Genomic DNA, 15,514 nt, shown 5'->3' on the forward strand with positions numbered 1-15,514 from the left:
GGGAGACCTTTGGAGCCATGTTGTCAGAACCCAATGAAAAGAATATTTAATTCCCCTTGTGAGTGAAGTACTTGTTAAATGAGTGATCTTGGTAGAACTTTGGTGCACAGATGTATTCAATAGGTTTCTACTGTAGTGATCTGCTTCCTTTGTAACTTGTCTTCTAAAGATTTTTTTTAAATAAAGTCTATCCTTCAGTTTTGCCAAATCAAAGTTAACTTGGTTTATATGGTATAAGCCTTCCTGAGTTTTACAAATTTAGTATGCTCTTCCAAACCTGAATTGTCCATTTTAAAAACTAAATTTCAGGAAATTTTTCCACCTTTTCCCTCTAAGATAGTTACTAGAGGTACAGCTTCCTCAGCATAATGGTGAAACTAGCTTAATACAGCAAATACCCCATCTAGCTCCTTATGTAAACTAGTCTACCTCACCTGCTCATTTCTCATTAGCTCCACATCTGTTGGTGACTCTAGTGTACCCTCATTCTTGTAACTTCTAAATCAGCTATAGTAAGTGCTCATTACCTTACACCTACAGGCTTTGTTGTAAACAAATCTTCCTGCTTCATCAACACAGGAAGTGCTAAACCAGCCACCCTGTTAGACTACATTAACAATTAAAGTTTATTACTGTGTTCAAGAACCACTACTACATAGAAGCCATTTCAAGCAGCTTTATTGAAATAAACTTAAGTGTTCAAATAAGAAACATGGTCATGATACAAACAGGACATTTACAAAGCTAACTGTACAAAATAAATAAATCTTATGTTTTGTTGACTGACACAGTCTAATCTGCTCTGGAGAACTATAAGTAGAGATTTTCCTGCTTTAGGGCAGAAAAGAAAGGATGGGTCAAGGCCTCATCAAGAGTAATTCTCTTTGCTGGGTCATACTCCAACATTTTTTGAATGAGGTCAAACAGATTCTCATGGTCCAAATCTTGACAAAGCATGAACTCCTAAAAAAGGGGAGGGGAAAAAAAGCAACATTAGTTAAGGAAACGTAATTTTTTTTTTCTTCTTCATGGGACAAGTTATCAACTCTTACCTTGAGTGGTTTACAGCGTCTTGAAACATATCTACCTGCAGAACTATGTTCATCCCAGTCCAATTGGTTATGGTGGAAATACTTGCGCTTCCTGCAGATTAAAAATTGTTTGAGGGGCAATCACAAACCAATGTTCTGAAACAGTAATATAACCGTAAACTCAACTAATCCTTTGGTAAGAAGCTAGAAGTGTGTATTGTTAATACCTTCAAAAAACTGCATTGTGAAAGTAACAACACTTAAGAGCAGATATGCTATCATATAGAAATGGATGTACCAGGCTAATCTAATCACATATCCCACCTGACACATCAGAAGACAGAGCAAAAGAATAAAGCACCCCAGAAAGATGTAGACAAGTGAAGAAAACAGGGTATTTGTTTTGAACAGGTTTGACTCAGATCAATTATCCTTTGCAATGTATCAGTACATAACTGACATTTGACCTATTTCAGTCTGAGGTGAGGTAAACCTGGACCATGGTCCAGAAGAGGAAGTTTAATTATGGAAATCAATTTAAAAAAAATACTGTACTCAGAACTAAATTTGTTTGTCCCTGTCAGTAAATAAGGAGTAGTATCTAGCTCAAGCACCCTCATGTCAGGATGAAGATACCTGTGCTGAGGTTCCATTCCTGTCTTTCCTTAGTACAGTAAGTCAGTGCTCATTTGCCAACTTTCACCTAGGTCCAGCCTCAACCATGCAGAAAGGGTAGTGCACAGAAGCAACCTTTCTGAAGGTCTGCACACTGGCAGCAGAACTCACTGCAGCCAGCATAGGTAGCTAGAGGTAAGCAGGTGTTTTTTTTTTTTTGTTAGCTCAAGTCAATATTACACTGTCCTGAGATATCTATGCCCCTCAGACACTTTGTGCATTTTCCACAGCCCCAGGAAAGCAGAACATTGCTGTTCTCAGCCACAACTCTGGATATCTAACCAACATATGAACTGGAACTTAGATGAAATTAAAATCTACTTGATTTTAAAACATTATAAAGCAAACAGGTTTGAGTATAATTACCTGGTCTTCTCTATCATGTGAATTGGTAAAGGCCCCAGTATTCTCTCCATCATTGCCAAATGCTCTTTACTATCATGTGTCTAAAGAAAGAGTAAAAAAAAGTCTTTAGCTTATTACCCTCCTCTAATTTGTTTAAAAGTCTATTCACAAAGAGATGCTAAGGTGTTTTGTTTTTTCCCCCCCAAGTTAACTGCAGAAAAACCATTAAGTAGATGTGGATTAATATACAATTGTAAAGTTTTCTAATTCCTATTTTGACAACTGTACTTCCTTGGCTTTTCACTTGTCAGAAGCTTATTTGTAGATGTCAACTTCCACAAATCATTTACAGCTAAATGTTATCACAAAACTAAGCAACACTTCCCTCACATTGGCAGATTAAGTTAAAAAATACCAGTATCAGCCTTCAGTATTAGAATTTGAGGTGGTGGGCTGTTTTAATAATAGAGTTGGTCAAAGAAGAAAGTTTAATGAAAGCTCTATGTTTTCATCTAAACTTAGAAACATTCAGAGTCCCACGCAGCTCTGATACAAAAGCAGTTAAGCAAGGCTAAAGTATTAAAGCTTTATTTTTAAAAGCTACCTTCTCTCCCATAACAACTCGTTCCTACTACAAGCAAATCCAGGAGGCTGGCCTTTTTTGGGTCATATGTTTAAAATGAAATGTGTTTAGAAATACAACTTCAGCATAGCTTGCTACAACACAGAAGAAGTCATTAAAATAAAGCTTACAGTTGAAATAGATGCATTGCCTCAGTAAAGCTTTATACCTGCTAAGACTTGGACATGCCCAAGCAATGTACCTAAACTATTGCAAGGGAAACAGAAGCATGAACTCTGGGACTGGAAATTAAAGGGGCCACTGTTTTACTCATGTTTCAATTTTAAAGCTACATATTTTAGTTACGGATTTAGGATCTTGAATCTATTTGCAGAAGACAACTTTTCTGATCCATTAAGTGACAGTGAGAACAAGCTGGATTTTGGAATTTTTTAACGTATCAATAACCATGTTGATAGTATACTATATTTCTACATAGGCAGAGAGAAGCTTCAGTGAACAGGGGTCATTTCTGTGCAGTTGTATGTTCTCTTCTTTATGTTCCCATTACAAAACAAAAGGACAAAAGGTTTCCTCACCATCAGAATGGCTATAGAAAAGTATTCCCCCCCCCATATGAAAAATTTATAGTTACCTACTGGAAATACTGTGAATCCAAGGTAATACTCTATGAGAATACAGCCTATGCTCCAAACATCACAAGGTTGTGACCATCCCAGGGCTGTCAAAAATAAAAAATTTGCAAGATTCATATCCATTTTTTTTTTTTTTTTTTGGAGGAAGAGCAATACCCTTTTTAAGTGATATTAAGCAGTTAACCTACTCCCAAGTGGTGATGTAGACAGATTAGTAAATTAAACAACTGACATCCATTATACTATGATGGCAACTGAAAGCAGAGTTCTCTTGCTAGCAAGTAAATGGCCTAGGGCATGAAATCCAGTATAAGTTTGCCAAAATGTTAACTATCCTCTTAAGTAACACCAGCTCTAGAAAAAGTAGACTTGGTCTGAAAATGCAAACTGATCTCAAAAAATGCTGCATATCAGAATCACTACTTAGGACAATAATGTAACAAAAAGGTGCTTCAGAATTAACAAGCACTGCAGATGAGAGTAGAAATTACTAAAAATACACTTTTTCTAAATAAGCTGGTTTGAAGTTAAAAAAGTGTTTTCTGACCTAAAATAACTTCCGGAGCTCTGTAATGTCTTGTAGACACTAGAGTACTGTGATGTTCGTCATCATATGTTGCACTTCCAAAGTCCACAATTTTGATGTCTGGATTTTTTAGTGTGCGTTCATCACGTTTCTAAAAATGAAATATACAGCATTAAATGTATGAACAGAATAAGCCCCAGAGATATGTTGTAGCAAGAACAATTTGAAACTATAGATTTACCAGTTTGGGGTTATACTCTTCTACATAGTCAGACTTCACAAATAAAATATTTTCAGGCTTCAGATCTGTATGAGTCAATTTGTTCAAGTGTAAAACTGCAAGAGAAAATGAAAATTAGCAAGCTATTTAAAGAATAATAATTTCAACAATGAAAAATATTAAACATACTTACAGTTTACAGATTTGCAAATCTGATATGCCATCTTCCTAATGTGGTCAAGCCGAAATGGCAAAAAACTGTTCTCTTTAATAAAGTCGTAGGTACTAAGTCCCAGTAGTTCAAAAACAATGCAAACATGACCATGATGTTCAAACCATTCCAACATCTGTACACAGCGACTGTAAACAAAAAAACCCGGTAAAATGTACTGTAATACAGCAGATATGCTATGTCAAGTGTTTACATAAAATGGCTGTATCAGCACGCATATCAGTACTTGACCTGATCAGAGACTATGCAGTTATTATCCCAATATATAGTAAGATTTTCCTGTTTGAATGTATTGTTCTAGCTTAACTGGGAGCTAGAAGAATTAAAGGGAAGGCAACACAACAATTACAGATAAGCGATCTCCCAGCTGACATCAGGGACAACCACAAGCCAACTGCACACTTCCAAGCTCCACTTCAAAGTGACACAGCCCAGTGGTTCTCAACCAGCAGTCCAGGACCTCCTGGGGTTGGGGGCACCGCCAAGCAGGGCTGGCATTAGACTTGTTGGGGACAAAAGGTGAAAGCCGAAGCCCCACCACATGGGGCTGAAGACTGGTGACCCAAGCCCCGCCACCCGGGGCTGAAGCCGAAGCCTGAGCAACTTAGCTTTGCAGGGTCCCCTGGGAAACTGCCCTGCTTGCTACCCCATAATGCTGGCCCTGGCTCTTATATGCAGAAAGACAATAGTTGTGGGCTGTGGAGTTTTTATAGCATGTTGGGGGGGGTGGGGGGTAACACATGCTGGCTCAGAAAAAGTCTGAGAACCCCTGACAGCCATTTTACCATGATGGGAGATTTGAGATCAAAAGTTTAAAAAAAGCCTTTCAAGGAAAGGTGGAGAAGAGAGAGCACTGTGCAAGCTGCCTAAGGCTCTCCAGCATGGTGGTGTCAGAGATCTGACAGAGCCATGCTGACAGAGAGATTTTGTGAAGGATCTATACAGAGAACATGAGACAGTGGGTGTTACCATACACACTGTAACAAGAGTGATCAGGTAAGGTGAGCTATTACCAGCAGGAGAGAAAAAAAACCTTTTGGAGTGATAAAGGTAGACCATTTCCAGCAGCTCACAAGAACATGTGAGGAACGGGGGGGGGGGGGGGGGGGGAAATAAACATGGAGAAATAGTTTTACTTTGTGTAATGACACATCCACTCCCAGTCTTTATTCAAGCCTAGGTTAATGGTGTCCAGTTTGCAAATTAATTCCAATCCAGTAGTCTCTTGTTGGAGTCTGTTTTTGAAGTTTTTTTGTTGAAGAATTGCCACTTTTAGGTCTAATTGAGTGATCAAAGAAATTGAGACTGCTGAATTGGAATTAATTTGCAAACTGGATACAATTAACAAAAACTATTTCCCCTCCTACTGTTCTTGTCAACTGCTGGAAATCACCCACCTTGATGATCACTACAAAAGGTCCCCCTCCCCACTCTCCTGCTGGTAATAGCTCACCTTTCCTGACCACTCTTGTTACAGTGTGTATGGTAACACCCATTGTTTCATGTTCTTTGTGTATATAAAATCTCCCCACTATATTTTCCACTGTATGCATCCGATGAAGTGAGCTGTAGCTCACGAAAGCTTATGCTCTAATAAATTTGTTAGTCTCTAAGGTGCCACAAGCACTCCTGTTCTTTTTAGAGATACAGACTAACACGGCTGCTACTCTGAAACCACAAATAGAAATAATTTTGTGGAGGGCCAGAAGCATACATAATTAAATAGCAAGTAAAAATACAGTCCCCTACACCGAAGGGTTTAAAAATCTAGATTAATAATGAGATAGGACACAGGGGAAGATAATAAGCATTGGAGACGAAGGAATTAACAGAATAAGGTTATTGGATTATTTAGGCAGTACAATGTCAATCTTAGTACTTAATTTTAATATTACAATTATGGTTTAAGAAAGTCAGAGGAATTTTAGAAAAAAGAGTCAAAGGAAGGAAGAAATCCTAAAACTAAAATATCTTCCATTCTAATTCTATACTTACAATGTGCTCTTGGGATCTGATGCATTTAAATGCTCCAATACCTGTATTTCTGAACGAGCTGCTTCACAATATCTATCAACATTTTTTACTATTTTCACTGCTACGTGTCTACCTTCCCTGTAAAATAAAAAAGTTTTTGAATGGTTATAGACAACCACCATAACACCTCACACAAGTTTCCTTTACAGCAGAATTCAACTCCAAAACTCCCAGCTAACTAGCAAATGATCACAACAACATGATTTTAGTGCTTTTCATCCTTAAACCTATTTTTAAAAGAACAAAGTTTCATACATTCAGACACAAAACTTATCAGACAGCTGTAGCATAATGTGATCCTCTAACTGGTCAAGGGTGAACTGTAGTTTGTCTGTATCAGTGCCATTATATATAAATAGAAAAGCAATGAGTATAAAGACAGTCAAGAAAACTAACCAGCAAAAAATTTTGTAAAGGTTCACATAAAATGTCAATATATATTCACTAAAAATGTGCAACCGTTTTGTAAACCAGGCCAGGCTGGCACTGACAAGAAAGTTACATTTACAAGAAAAAATTACTTACGCTTTGTGATCTATGCACTCCACTACTTTTCCAAAAGCACCTTCGCCCAGAGTAGCAATAATTTCATCTAAAAGAGAAAAAAATCTCAATCAAAGAAGTAGTGATATTCTAATTAGTTATTCACAAAACTAAATTCTATCAATGCAGATTAATCTAGGCTGTGCCTCTATAAAAGTGTAACTAAACATCTAAACTAGAATATTTATTTTATTGAACTCATCAAAACAGTTACAGCTATGTCATTCCAAATTTCATTAACTTCATTTACTATTTTGGAAAATGAATATCAATGTTTAATTTCTAGAGAAAAAGAAAAACAACCCCCCCACAAAAGCAAAAAAAATAAAAAAAAATCAAGAAAGAAAGAAAAGACTTCCAAAGCCCCTGACATCTTATTCTAAAAGAAATTATTCTATCTGAAAAGTTAATAAATTTTGAAAAATATTCTATACATCTTGCACTTAGTACGTCTCCACTCTGACAGATCAGGTGACCCTCCTCATCATCCTCTACACTCCTGGATCTTTTCCTTCGGTGACTCTTCTGGAAACGGCATGTGGGCGGCACCAAGATCGTCCAGCCAATCAATATACCCGAGTGAATTCAGGGCAGAATACGAAATTCATTCAGCGGGGAGATATTCAGGCATTCAGATACACGCCAGGCCACAAACGGTTGGCAGGAGCAATTTCAAATTCAGTCCCCAGAAATTCACAGGGCACATAGTTTATGTTACAGGAGAAAAACATGGCAAGGAACAGATTTTCAGATAAGATACTCAAAGTGGCAAGGCAACAAAAAATTACAACACATTTGTTTTTTCTTTTAAAAAAATGGTTCACTTGAAGCACTGAAATTTATTTTAGGATTGCAGTGTCCTTATTTGCAAGTCTAATGCTGTAAAACAGCAGGATTTTATATTTACTTGTCTATATAAAATAGCCTTGTGGCAAAATTAGGATACCCAAGTTAAACAAATCTGAGTTTAAAGTATTCATCTGAATTAAACATTCTTCTTCAGTAATATTTCAGAATAAATAAAAAAGTCACAAAAAGATAAATCTACTCCAGACGGCTTCAGTTAAAGAGTTATCAAAAGTATAAACCAGGGGTTCTCAAACTGGGGGTCATGAGGTTACCACATGGGGGGGCCCACAAGCTGTAAACCTCCACCCCAAACCCCGCTTTTTCCCTCCAGCATTTATAATGGTGTTATAAATTAAAAACACATTTTTATATGGGGGGGGTCACACAGAGGCTTGCTATGTGAAAGGGGTCACCAGTACAAAAGTTTGAGAACCACTGGTATAAACCATATTGTCTTCAACTGTTCTGTCAACTGAAGTTAAGCACAACTACATTAAGAGATCAGACAGCATGCCCTGCCAGTGGATAAGCAGCATGCATGTCGGATACTCAAAACAATACTGCACTTGTTTATCAGACATTGTTAATTAACAGTTGCAAAAAAAAAAAAAAAAAACTGACTGCACATATGCCTCTCCTTGTTATTTCAAAATCATTAAAGTTACTAGGTTTAACAAAAGTAAATTTAAGTAATAGCTTGCATATAAATGGTTTGGATTTTGAGCAAGATGGAAATATGTACCTTTCATGACGAATGAAGACTTACATTTTAAGATATATGAGGGGCAATACCTATGTTTCAGGTAATTATTAAATAAAGGTAATTAGTCAGTGGTTATTACTCATTCATCAGTGGAATTTTATCTGATAAACAATTATATGCTCTAGGGTTTAGCAAGTATATCTGTGTGATACAGAAACTTCTCATCCAAGGGGGGGGGGGGGAACAGAAAGAATAATTTACTATGAATATTAGAAATAAGACCTTCCCGAACTCGCACACTTGACTGCTACTGCTCAGATGAGAAGTTATTTTCCCAAAAAAAAAAAAAAAAAAAAAAAAAATCAAAAGTTTAAAAAATTACTCATACCATTTGTGAATGATGATGTGAGGCACTGTGATATGTCTTGTGTTTTCTTTTATAGCTACTCCTCCCACTATGGCCTGAAGACTTGCTACTGTGGTTGTGATAACCATTTTCGTGATCTCTGTGATGGTGCCCATTTTCATACACTTGACTGTAATCACTTCTATATTCTTCAATGTAACGCCGGTCATGATGATCTCTTTCATTTACGGAGCTGGCTTCCGAATAATGACTAGAAATAAACAAATGAATTTAATTGACACCACTTTATGTCAAGTGGAATCATTAAGACAATTCCTACACGAAGTCTTCACTCTTTAAATATCTACAAAATACTGCATCAAGAAAATATTAACAAAATAAGTTAACAGATCTGCTTATCTACTTACTGAAATTTAAACTTAACAGTTCTTACAACAAAGGCTTAGCAGTTTACCATGATTAAAAATCCAAAATTTATTTACCTATCACAAACTTTGGAGTGATTATGTTTGCAGCGCTTGTTCTCCCGTGCACTGCTGTGTGATCTCTTCTTTCTCTTATGGCTGCTGCTGCATTTTCTGGTATCCCAACTTTCCTTTTCATCCCAATCAGGATACTCGGTCCGTTTGGAATGCCGCATCTGTCACAGACAAGCCAATTCCCCCTTTAAAATTACATCCTAAATACAGTTACAATTTACCAATACAATGTAATATAAACAGTACACTGATCTAAACAGCTAACAGAGATTAAAATAGCCTTCCCAGTGAACTTTACGGTTTTATAGCATTCTTTTTGCTCCACCCCTAAATGTGTTTGTCTCAAAAAAAAAAAAAAAAAAAAAAATCAAGATATCTACATCCATATAGACATGGACCAATAATCTAACCTCTTATAGGAAATGCTATCAATTCAAATATTCTGACTCTAGCAGGGACCACTCATTAAGAACTTCAGTCATGTCTGCAGAGTTGTTCATAGTGGAAATTCCTTCAAATTCCACCCTCCATTAAATCCAATTTTTGAGCAAAAATTGTTCACCTCAACATCCATAATTATCAGCCAGCATGCTTTAAAAGCTAGCAAGGTACTCTGTGTATTTTAACATACTTACAAATTTTATTAAAGCCAATGTTAAAAAAAATTATATAACACACAGGTTAAGAAATGAGTGTCTGTACCCCTGGGTATAGTGCCTAGATAATCCACAAATACATATAGTATATAAAAAGAAAAGGAGTACTTGTGGCACCTTAGAGACTGACCAATTTATTTGAGCATAAGCTTTCCTGAGCTACAGCTCACTTCATCGGATGCTTTTCTCCTTTTTGCGAATACAGACTAACACAGCTGTTACTCTGAAACCTGTCATATAGTACATAATTAGCAATAATCCAAACTGAGGTGAATAAATTTAACAATATAGTTTAGATATCAGAATCTGAATACTCAGGTACATCACTTATGAATAGTTATACAGAGAGTTAGTTGTGGAAAGAATAAATATAGCAATTAGTGAAGATTGTCCCTCAGTAATAAGAATTTAGGGCAGGTTGTACATTTAGAAAATATAATCCATGAGGAAAGTATTTCAAACCTTCCTCCCCTTACTACACCTACCAGAAGTTCTCAAGCCTCTACCAAAACATCACTGTGAACTGCTTAAATGTACGCAGTCTGATTAATTTATTGCAAAAAGGGGAAAGGCAGGAAATGGAAAAATATCACTCAAAGCTTCTCTCCTAGCCCACCCTTCAACCATAAACCAATTCAAGTTCCTAACACACACTCCTGCCACACACACACAACATAAATATGAACCTAACACCCTGTATCCCCGTTTGGACATTTTGCTGTGCCTCCAACGCTAGCAATCCTGCCGCCCTTGTACTTTCAGATGCTCTCTAATATATTACTCTGATGAGTCAGGGGAGGGAAAACAACATTCCCGTTCACTCTCGACTGGGGACCTTCAGCTAACCCTTCCCATGGGCGCTCAGCATCGGCCCTTGTTCCTGAGACCCCCGTAACTCTCCACGAACGAGGCAGAATCAGGCCACTGCGGTCACCTCGCTACACGTGTTAAGCCTCTTCCAGGTCTGCGCAGTCACTAATGTCTCAACGGGTTTGCAGCCCCCCGGCCCGGCCGCTCTCCCCCGCCCTCACGGAGCCCCAATACCCAGGGGCAGCAGCTGCCCCCAAGAGCGCCCACCACGTCCCTCCTTGGCTGGGCAGGCGGCCGAGGCAGCACGGCCTCGCCATGGGGCGGGAGGACGAGATTCAGCCGGGTCTCTCACTCGCGACCGAAGGCCCTTGGGGCGAGGCAGGGGCGTACCCTGGCCCCGCCAGGCCGCGGCTGGCGCCTCCCCCCACGGGACCAGCCGCAGCCATTTTCTCGCCATCCAGGGCAGAGCAGACAGAACATGGCGGCGGCGGGGGGAGGGGAGGCTTATACCCGGATTAACGCAACAACCCTAGCGGAGCCCCCACGGGGTGGGGCGGCTCCATGAGCCGAAAAAAGGATCGTACCCGCACCCAGGGAACGAGACCCCGCCCAGCCGTGCAGGGGCAAATGGCGGCGACACTGCACCTGTGCCGAGGCGGGGGCAATAACCCGGGCTTCAAGCAGGGCCAGGGGCGGCGATATCTGTCCGCCCCCCCCCCCCGCTATATTGACGCAGGAAACGACACCCCCACCACAGACACACACGGACGGGGGCAATACCCCCCCACACACTCCCCTTTACCCCACCGCCAACCAGCGACTCACCGCTCCGGCTGGTGCCGCTGCTACCTCAGGGGTCTGCTAGTGCTGCTGAGCCTCCGAGTCCGCCCTACACGCACAAAATGGTGCCGCCGACTGCGAGAACCTTCTGGAGCAGGGACGCGCGTCACACAGGGGTGCGCATGCGCGGGCCCGTTCGCCGCCTCTGCGGGGAGGGAGAGGGGCGCGCCCGCCCTTCAGCACCGCGCGCGTGCCCGCAAGTCGCGGAAAAAAACGCGACCTCGTGCCTGTTTGTACTTGCGCGGTGCGCTTAGTGACGTCAGCGGGTGGGGCTCGCTGACGCCGAGTGTTTGGGGCCGCCAAGGGAGGCGCTCGGTTTGCGCGGCTGCCGCGCCGCGTGGCCCGCGTGTTTCTTTGCCCGTGCCTGCCGGGAACGCCTCCAGAGAGGGGACCGGGGGTAGTGGGCCGGACGGGGGAAGGGGGTTCAACCGCTGCCGAGGAGGTAGCAGGCCCCTTCCCGCCACAGGGGATGAACTGGTTATGTGGGACTACGGTCTGCCCCAGCTTGTGTTTAGCTGTGTCGCCCTGGCCATGGCTACACTGCCGTGAAAGGCCGGTGGCTGGCCAGGCCAGCGGGTTTTGGCGTGTGGGGCTGTACAGTTGCAGTGTCTGGGCTCAGGCTGGACCCCCCGGCCGCTCTGGGCTCCTGCGGGAAGGGAGTAATGGTGTCTCAGAGCCTGGGCTCCAGCCCAATCCCGAATACCTACACTGCTGTTTTTAGCCCTGTGGCCTCACCTTTGTAAACCCAAGTCAGCTCTGTAACTAGGTGCTAGGGGCCTTTTATTGCAGTGTAAACATACTCTGAAAACCTTTCCCAGAAGAGCTCTGTGTCGCTGGAAAGCTTGTTTCTCTCACCAACAGAAGTTGATCCAATAAAAGATATTACCTCACCCACCTTGTCTTGCTAATATCCTGGGACCAACATGGCTACCTCATCACTGCGAACAACTTCTGAAAAGATACAGAGGCAATGCAGTGTTGTTGTAGCAGCAAGAACGCTGCAAACAATGTTCTTTTAAGGACAGATATATGACTATGTCTTGGTTTGAAATCAAACTTGTGATACTGGATTTGAACATTATATGATTTTTAAAAATTTACTGTAGGTCTGGGTAGCCATGATGCAGCGCACTATTCATGCTAATAGTGTCTGGCTCTGTAGGAAAATTTTCATCCTGCTGGCAGTGGCAGGCAAACATACAATCCGTTGCTTTCATCTGCACCTGCTGTTGCCATTGGTTACTAGGGCCAGAAGTAGAAGTTACAAGTAGGGTTGCCATTTGCCAACTTTCTAATCACACAAAACTGAACACCCCTGCACCACCCCTTCTCCGTGGCCCCACACAAACCCCACACCTTCTGAGAAGGCCACGCCCATCACTTGCTCCATCCCCCTCCCTCTGTCACTCATTCTTCCCCACCCTCACTCACTTTCAGTGGGCTGGTGCAGGGGGTTGAGGTGTGGGAGGAGGTATGGGATTGAGGTGTGGGTGCTGGGGTAGGGCCAGGGATGAGGGGTTTGGGGTGCAGGAGGGGACTCTGGGCTGGGGCAGGGGGTTGGGTACGGGGGGGGGTGAGGGCTCCAGCTGCGGGTGAGACTGGGGATGAAGGGTTTGGGGTTCAGGAGGGAATCCGGGCTGGGCCAGGGGAGTGAGGGTTAAGGGGTTCCCGGTGCAGAAGGGGACTCTGGGCTGGGACGGGGGTTGGGGTGCGGGGTCTTGGTGATGCTTACCGTGGCTCTGAGGAAGCGGACGCCAGGTTCCTGCAGCCTCTAGATACATGGGCAGCCAGGCAGCTCTGCACAGTGTGCTCTGCCTTCGCGCCCGCAGACACCGCCCCCCGCAGCTCCCACTGGTTGCGGTTCCCGATCAATGAGAGTTATGGCGCTGGTACTCGGGGTGGGGGCAGTGCGCAGAGCCTCCCAGTTCCTGGCCAACCCAGCGCCTAGGGGCCGCAGGGACCTGGAAGCCGCTTCTGGGAGCAGCGTGGAGCCAGGGCAGGTAGGGAGCCTGCCTTAACCCCAGGCCCCTGCTGCACCATTGACTGGACTTTTAACCGCCTCATAGGCGGTGCCGACTGGAGCCGTCAGAGTCCCTTTTTGACCGGGCATTCCGGTTGAAAACCGGATGCCTGGCAACCCTACATAGAAGCAATGCAGAACAAATATAACCCAGGCCTTGAGCTGTGAAAACGAATGAGGAACATATGGCAACATGAATAAGATAATAAGCAGAATCAGAAGCTCCAGGAAGTGAGAAAGCAGCCACCATAGGACAGGCACAACACAATTTCACTGTACAGCCTCCTCATCTCATTAGTTTGACACCAAGAAACTGTTTTTCTTCTGTAGATAAATATAGCTTTACTATCTAGTGCAACTGTGGCAGATGGACTTGGTTAATTGACAGTGGGCCCAATTCAACCCTGGTGTAAACTGTATTGAATTTAAGTGGGTGCAACTCTATTGAATGAGGGCTGAATTTGGTCCATTATGCTTTATTGCAGGAATTTATACCAACTCCACTGCCACACCCTGTGTTGCAATATTTAAATGGCATGCCTCAAAGATAATGAGATGTAAGCAGCTTTGCTTTACTATCAAATGAGAGGACTGAAATGCTGAATCTTTCACTATTTCCATTTGGGATAACGATTTTAATTAATTAGTGTATAGAAACAAATAATTTAATGTCAGTTACACCCCTACTTTGCTTTCTGGTGTTTTGAAACACAGTCTTAAATTCTAACTGTTATTGCTAAGCCCCTTACATGAGAGACTGACCACATCAAAGTAAATCTCCATTAGAAATTCCTGTCAGCCTGCACCCCTACTGAGATTCAGCACTGACAAGCAGCATGAGTATCTAAACACATTTAACCATACTACCTCCTTTCCAACATGCAAATGGGCTGTTTTTAAGCCTCTTATACCTTCTCACACATTCAAATGTATTGTCTGTTCTTAGGGACAAAATAATAATACTTTGATACATAGGGAATACATTTGATATATGGGTCTCAATGCTTTACAACGCAACCTGCATTATCCCCATTTTACTGAGAGGGATACAGAAGCATGGGAATTGAGTGATCTACCCAAGGTTACAGAGCAAGTCAGTCACAGGGTTGGGAATAGAACTCAGAGATCTCTTGAATCCCAATTTCCCAAATTAACCATAGTGAATACTCTCCTCATATTCAAAGCGCTCCACAAACATTAATTAATCCTAAAACTAATTTCCACAATGGAAAGAGGCATCACAGCAGATTTTACATAAATCAAAGAATCACATAAAATCATCATCTTCCCCTTAGAAAACAGAACAGTGCATGATCCAAACAGGTGATCTGTATTTGATGAGGATTTGCATGGGAAGTGTGTTCAGTACCAGTGATAAGAGACTGAGGTGGAAAGTGATAAGTCAGAAGGGAGATGAAAAACCGCTGTTTGGACCTTTACAATTATGAGCTCCTTAGTAATTTGTTTGTATATGGCTTCTTGGGAAAAGCAATCTATTGTTTTTCTTATACTGTACATCATTTCTTTCCCTCTCTTTTTGATGACTTTAGGATAATAAGGTTGCATAAAGAAAAAAGTACCTCAGTGCCACAGTCAGGGGTCATTGGAGGTGCAGCGCACTGCTACTTCACAGAATGCTCATAGTGATACCTACCCTAGACCAGCAAGACTGACTCTTATGGAGCATCAGGACAGTTAGTTGCTATGCTTGTTATTACAAGTATTACAGGACACTCATCAATATATCCGGCTCAGCGCCAGGTCTCAACTGAGCAAAGACTGAAGTGTACCAAATTAAGTGTGATTCTTCTTGGGATTCTGGCAAGTGGGAACTGAGGATAGTATCAGTAAGTTTATTTCACTTTCAAGCAGGGGCTTAGAAGGGGAAAGAGAAGGCGCACAAAAGTATTTTAATACCCTCGGCTGCATGCTTTACAAATGGAGGCTCTTCGGCTTCACTTGTCAG

At 41.9% G+C, this 15,514-nt stretch overlaps 1 protein-coding gene across 3 annotated transcripts; it reads right to left on the reverse strand.

Annotated features, from left to right (window-relative positions):
- Positions 1-718: 718 nt before the first annotated feature.
- On the reverse strand, positions 719-11,725 carry CLK1 (CDC like kinase 1). Of its 3 annotated transcripts, none has more exons than XM_074967887.1 (13): positions 10,956-11,107; positions 9,226-9,383; positions 8,765-8,993; positions 7,259-7,349; positions 6,807-6,873; positions 6,243-6,359; positions 4,209-4,375; positions 4,037-4,131; positions 3,817-3,946; positions 3,273-3,355; positions 2,073-2,152; positions 1,053-1,143; positions 719-963 (listed from the first exon to the last, which is right to left on the reverse strand). In XM_074967887.1, the coding sequence occupies exons 2-13, from the start codon at positions 9,381-9,383 to the stop codon at positions 811-813; spliced, it is 1,461 nt and encodes a 486-aa protein (XP_074823988.1). In that variant the 5' UTR covers positions 10,956-11,107; the 3' UTR covers positions 719-810. The 3 variants fall into 3 exon arrangements, with proteins under 3 accessions (XP_074823988.1, XP_074823987.1, XP_074823986.1); XM_074967886.1 differs by lacking the exon at positions 10,956-11,107 and adding an exon at positions 10,813-10,949; XM_074967885.1 differs by lacking the exon at positions 10,956-11,107 and adding an exon at positions 11,514-11,725 and having other exon boundaries at positions 722-963.
- Between the last annotated feature and the right edge of the window lie 3,789 nt (positions 11,726-15,514).

Source organism: Natator depressus, chromosome 11, assembly GCF_965152275.1.
Source record: "Natator depressus isolate rNatDep1 chromosome 11, rNatDep2.hap1, whole genome shotgun sequence".
Taxonomy (NCBI): domain Eukaryota; kingdom Metazoa; phylum Chordata; order Testudines; family Cheloniidae; genus Natator; species Natator depressus.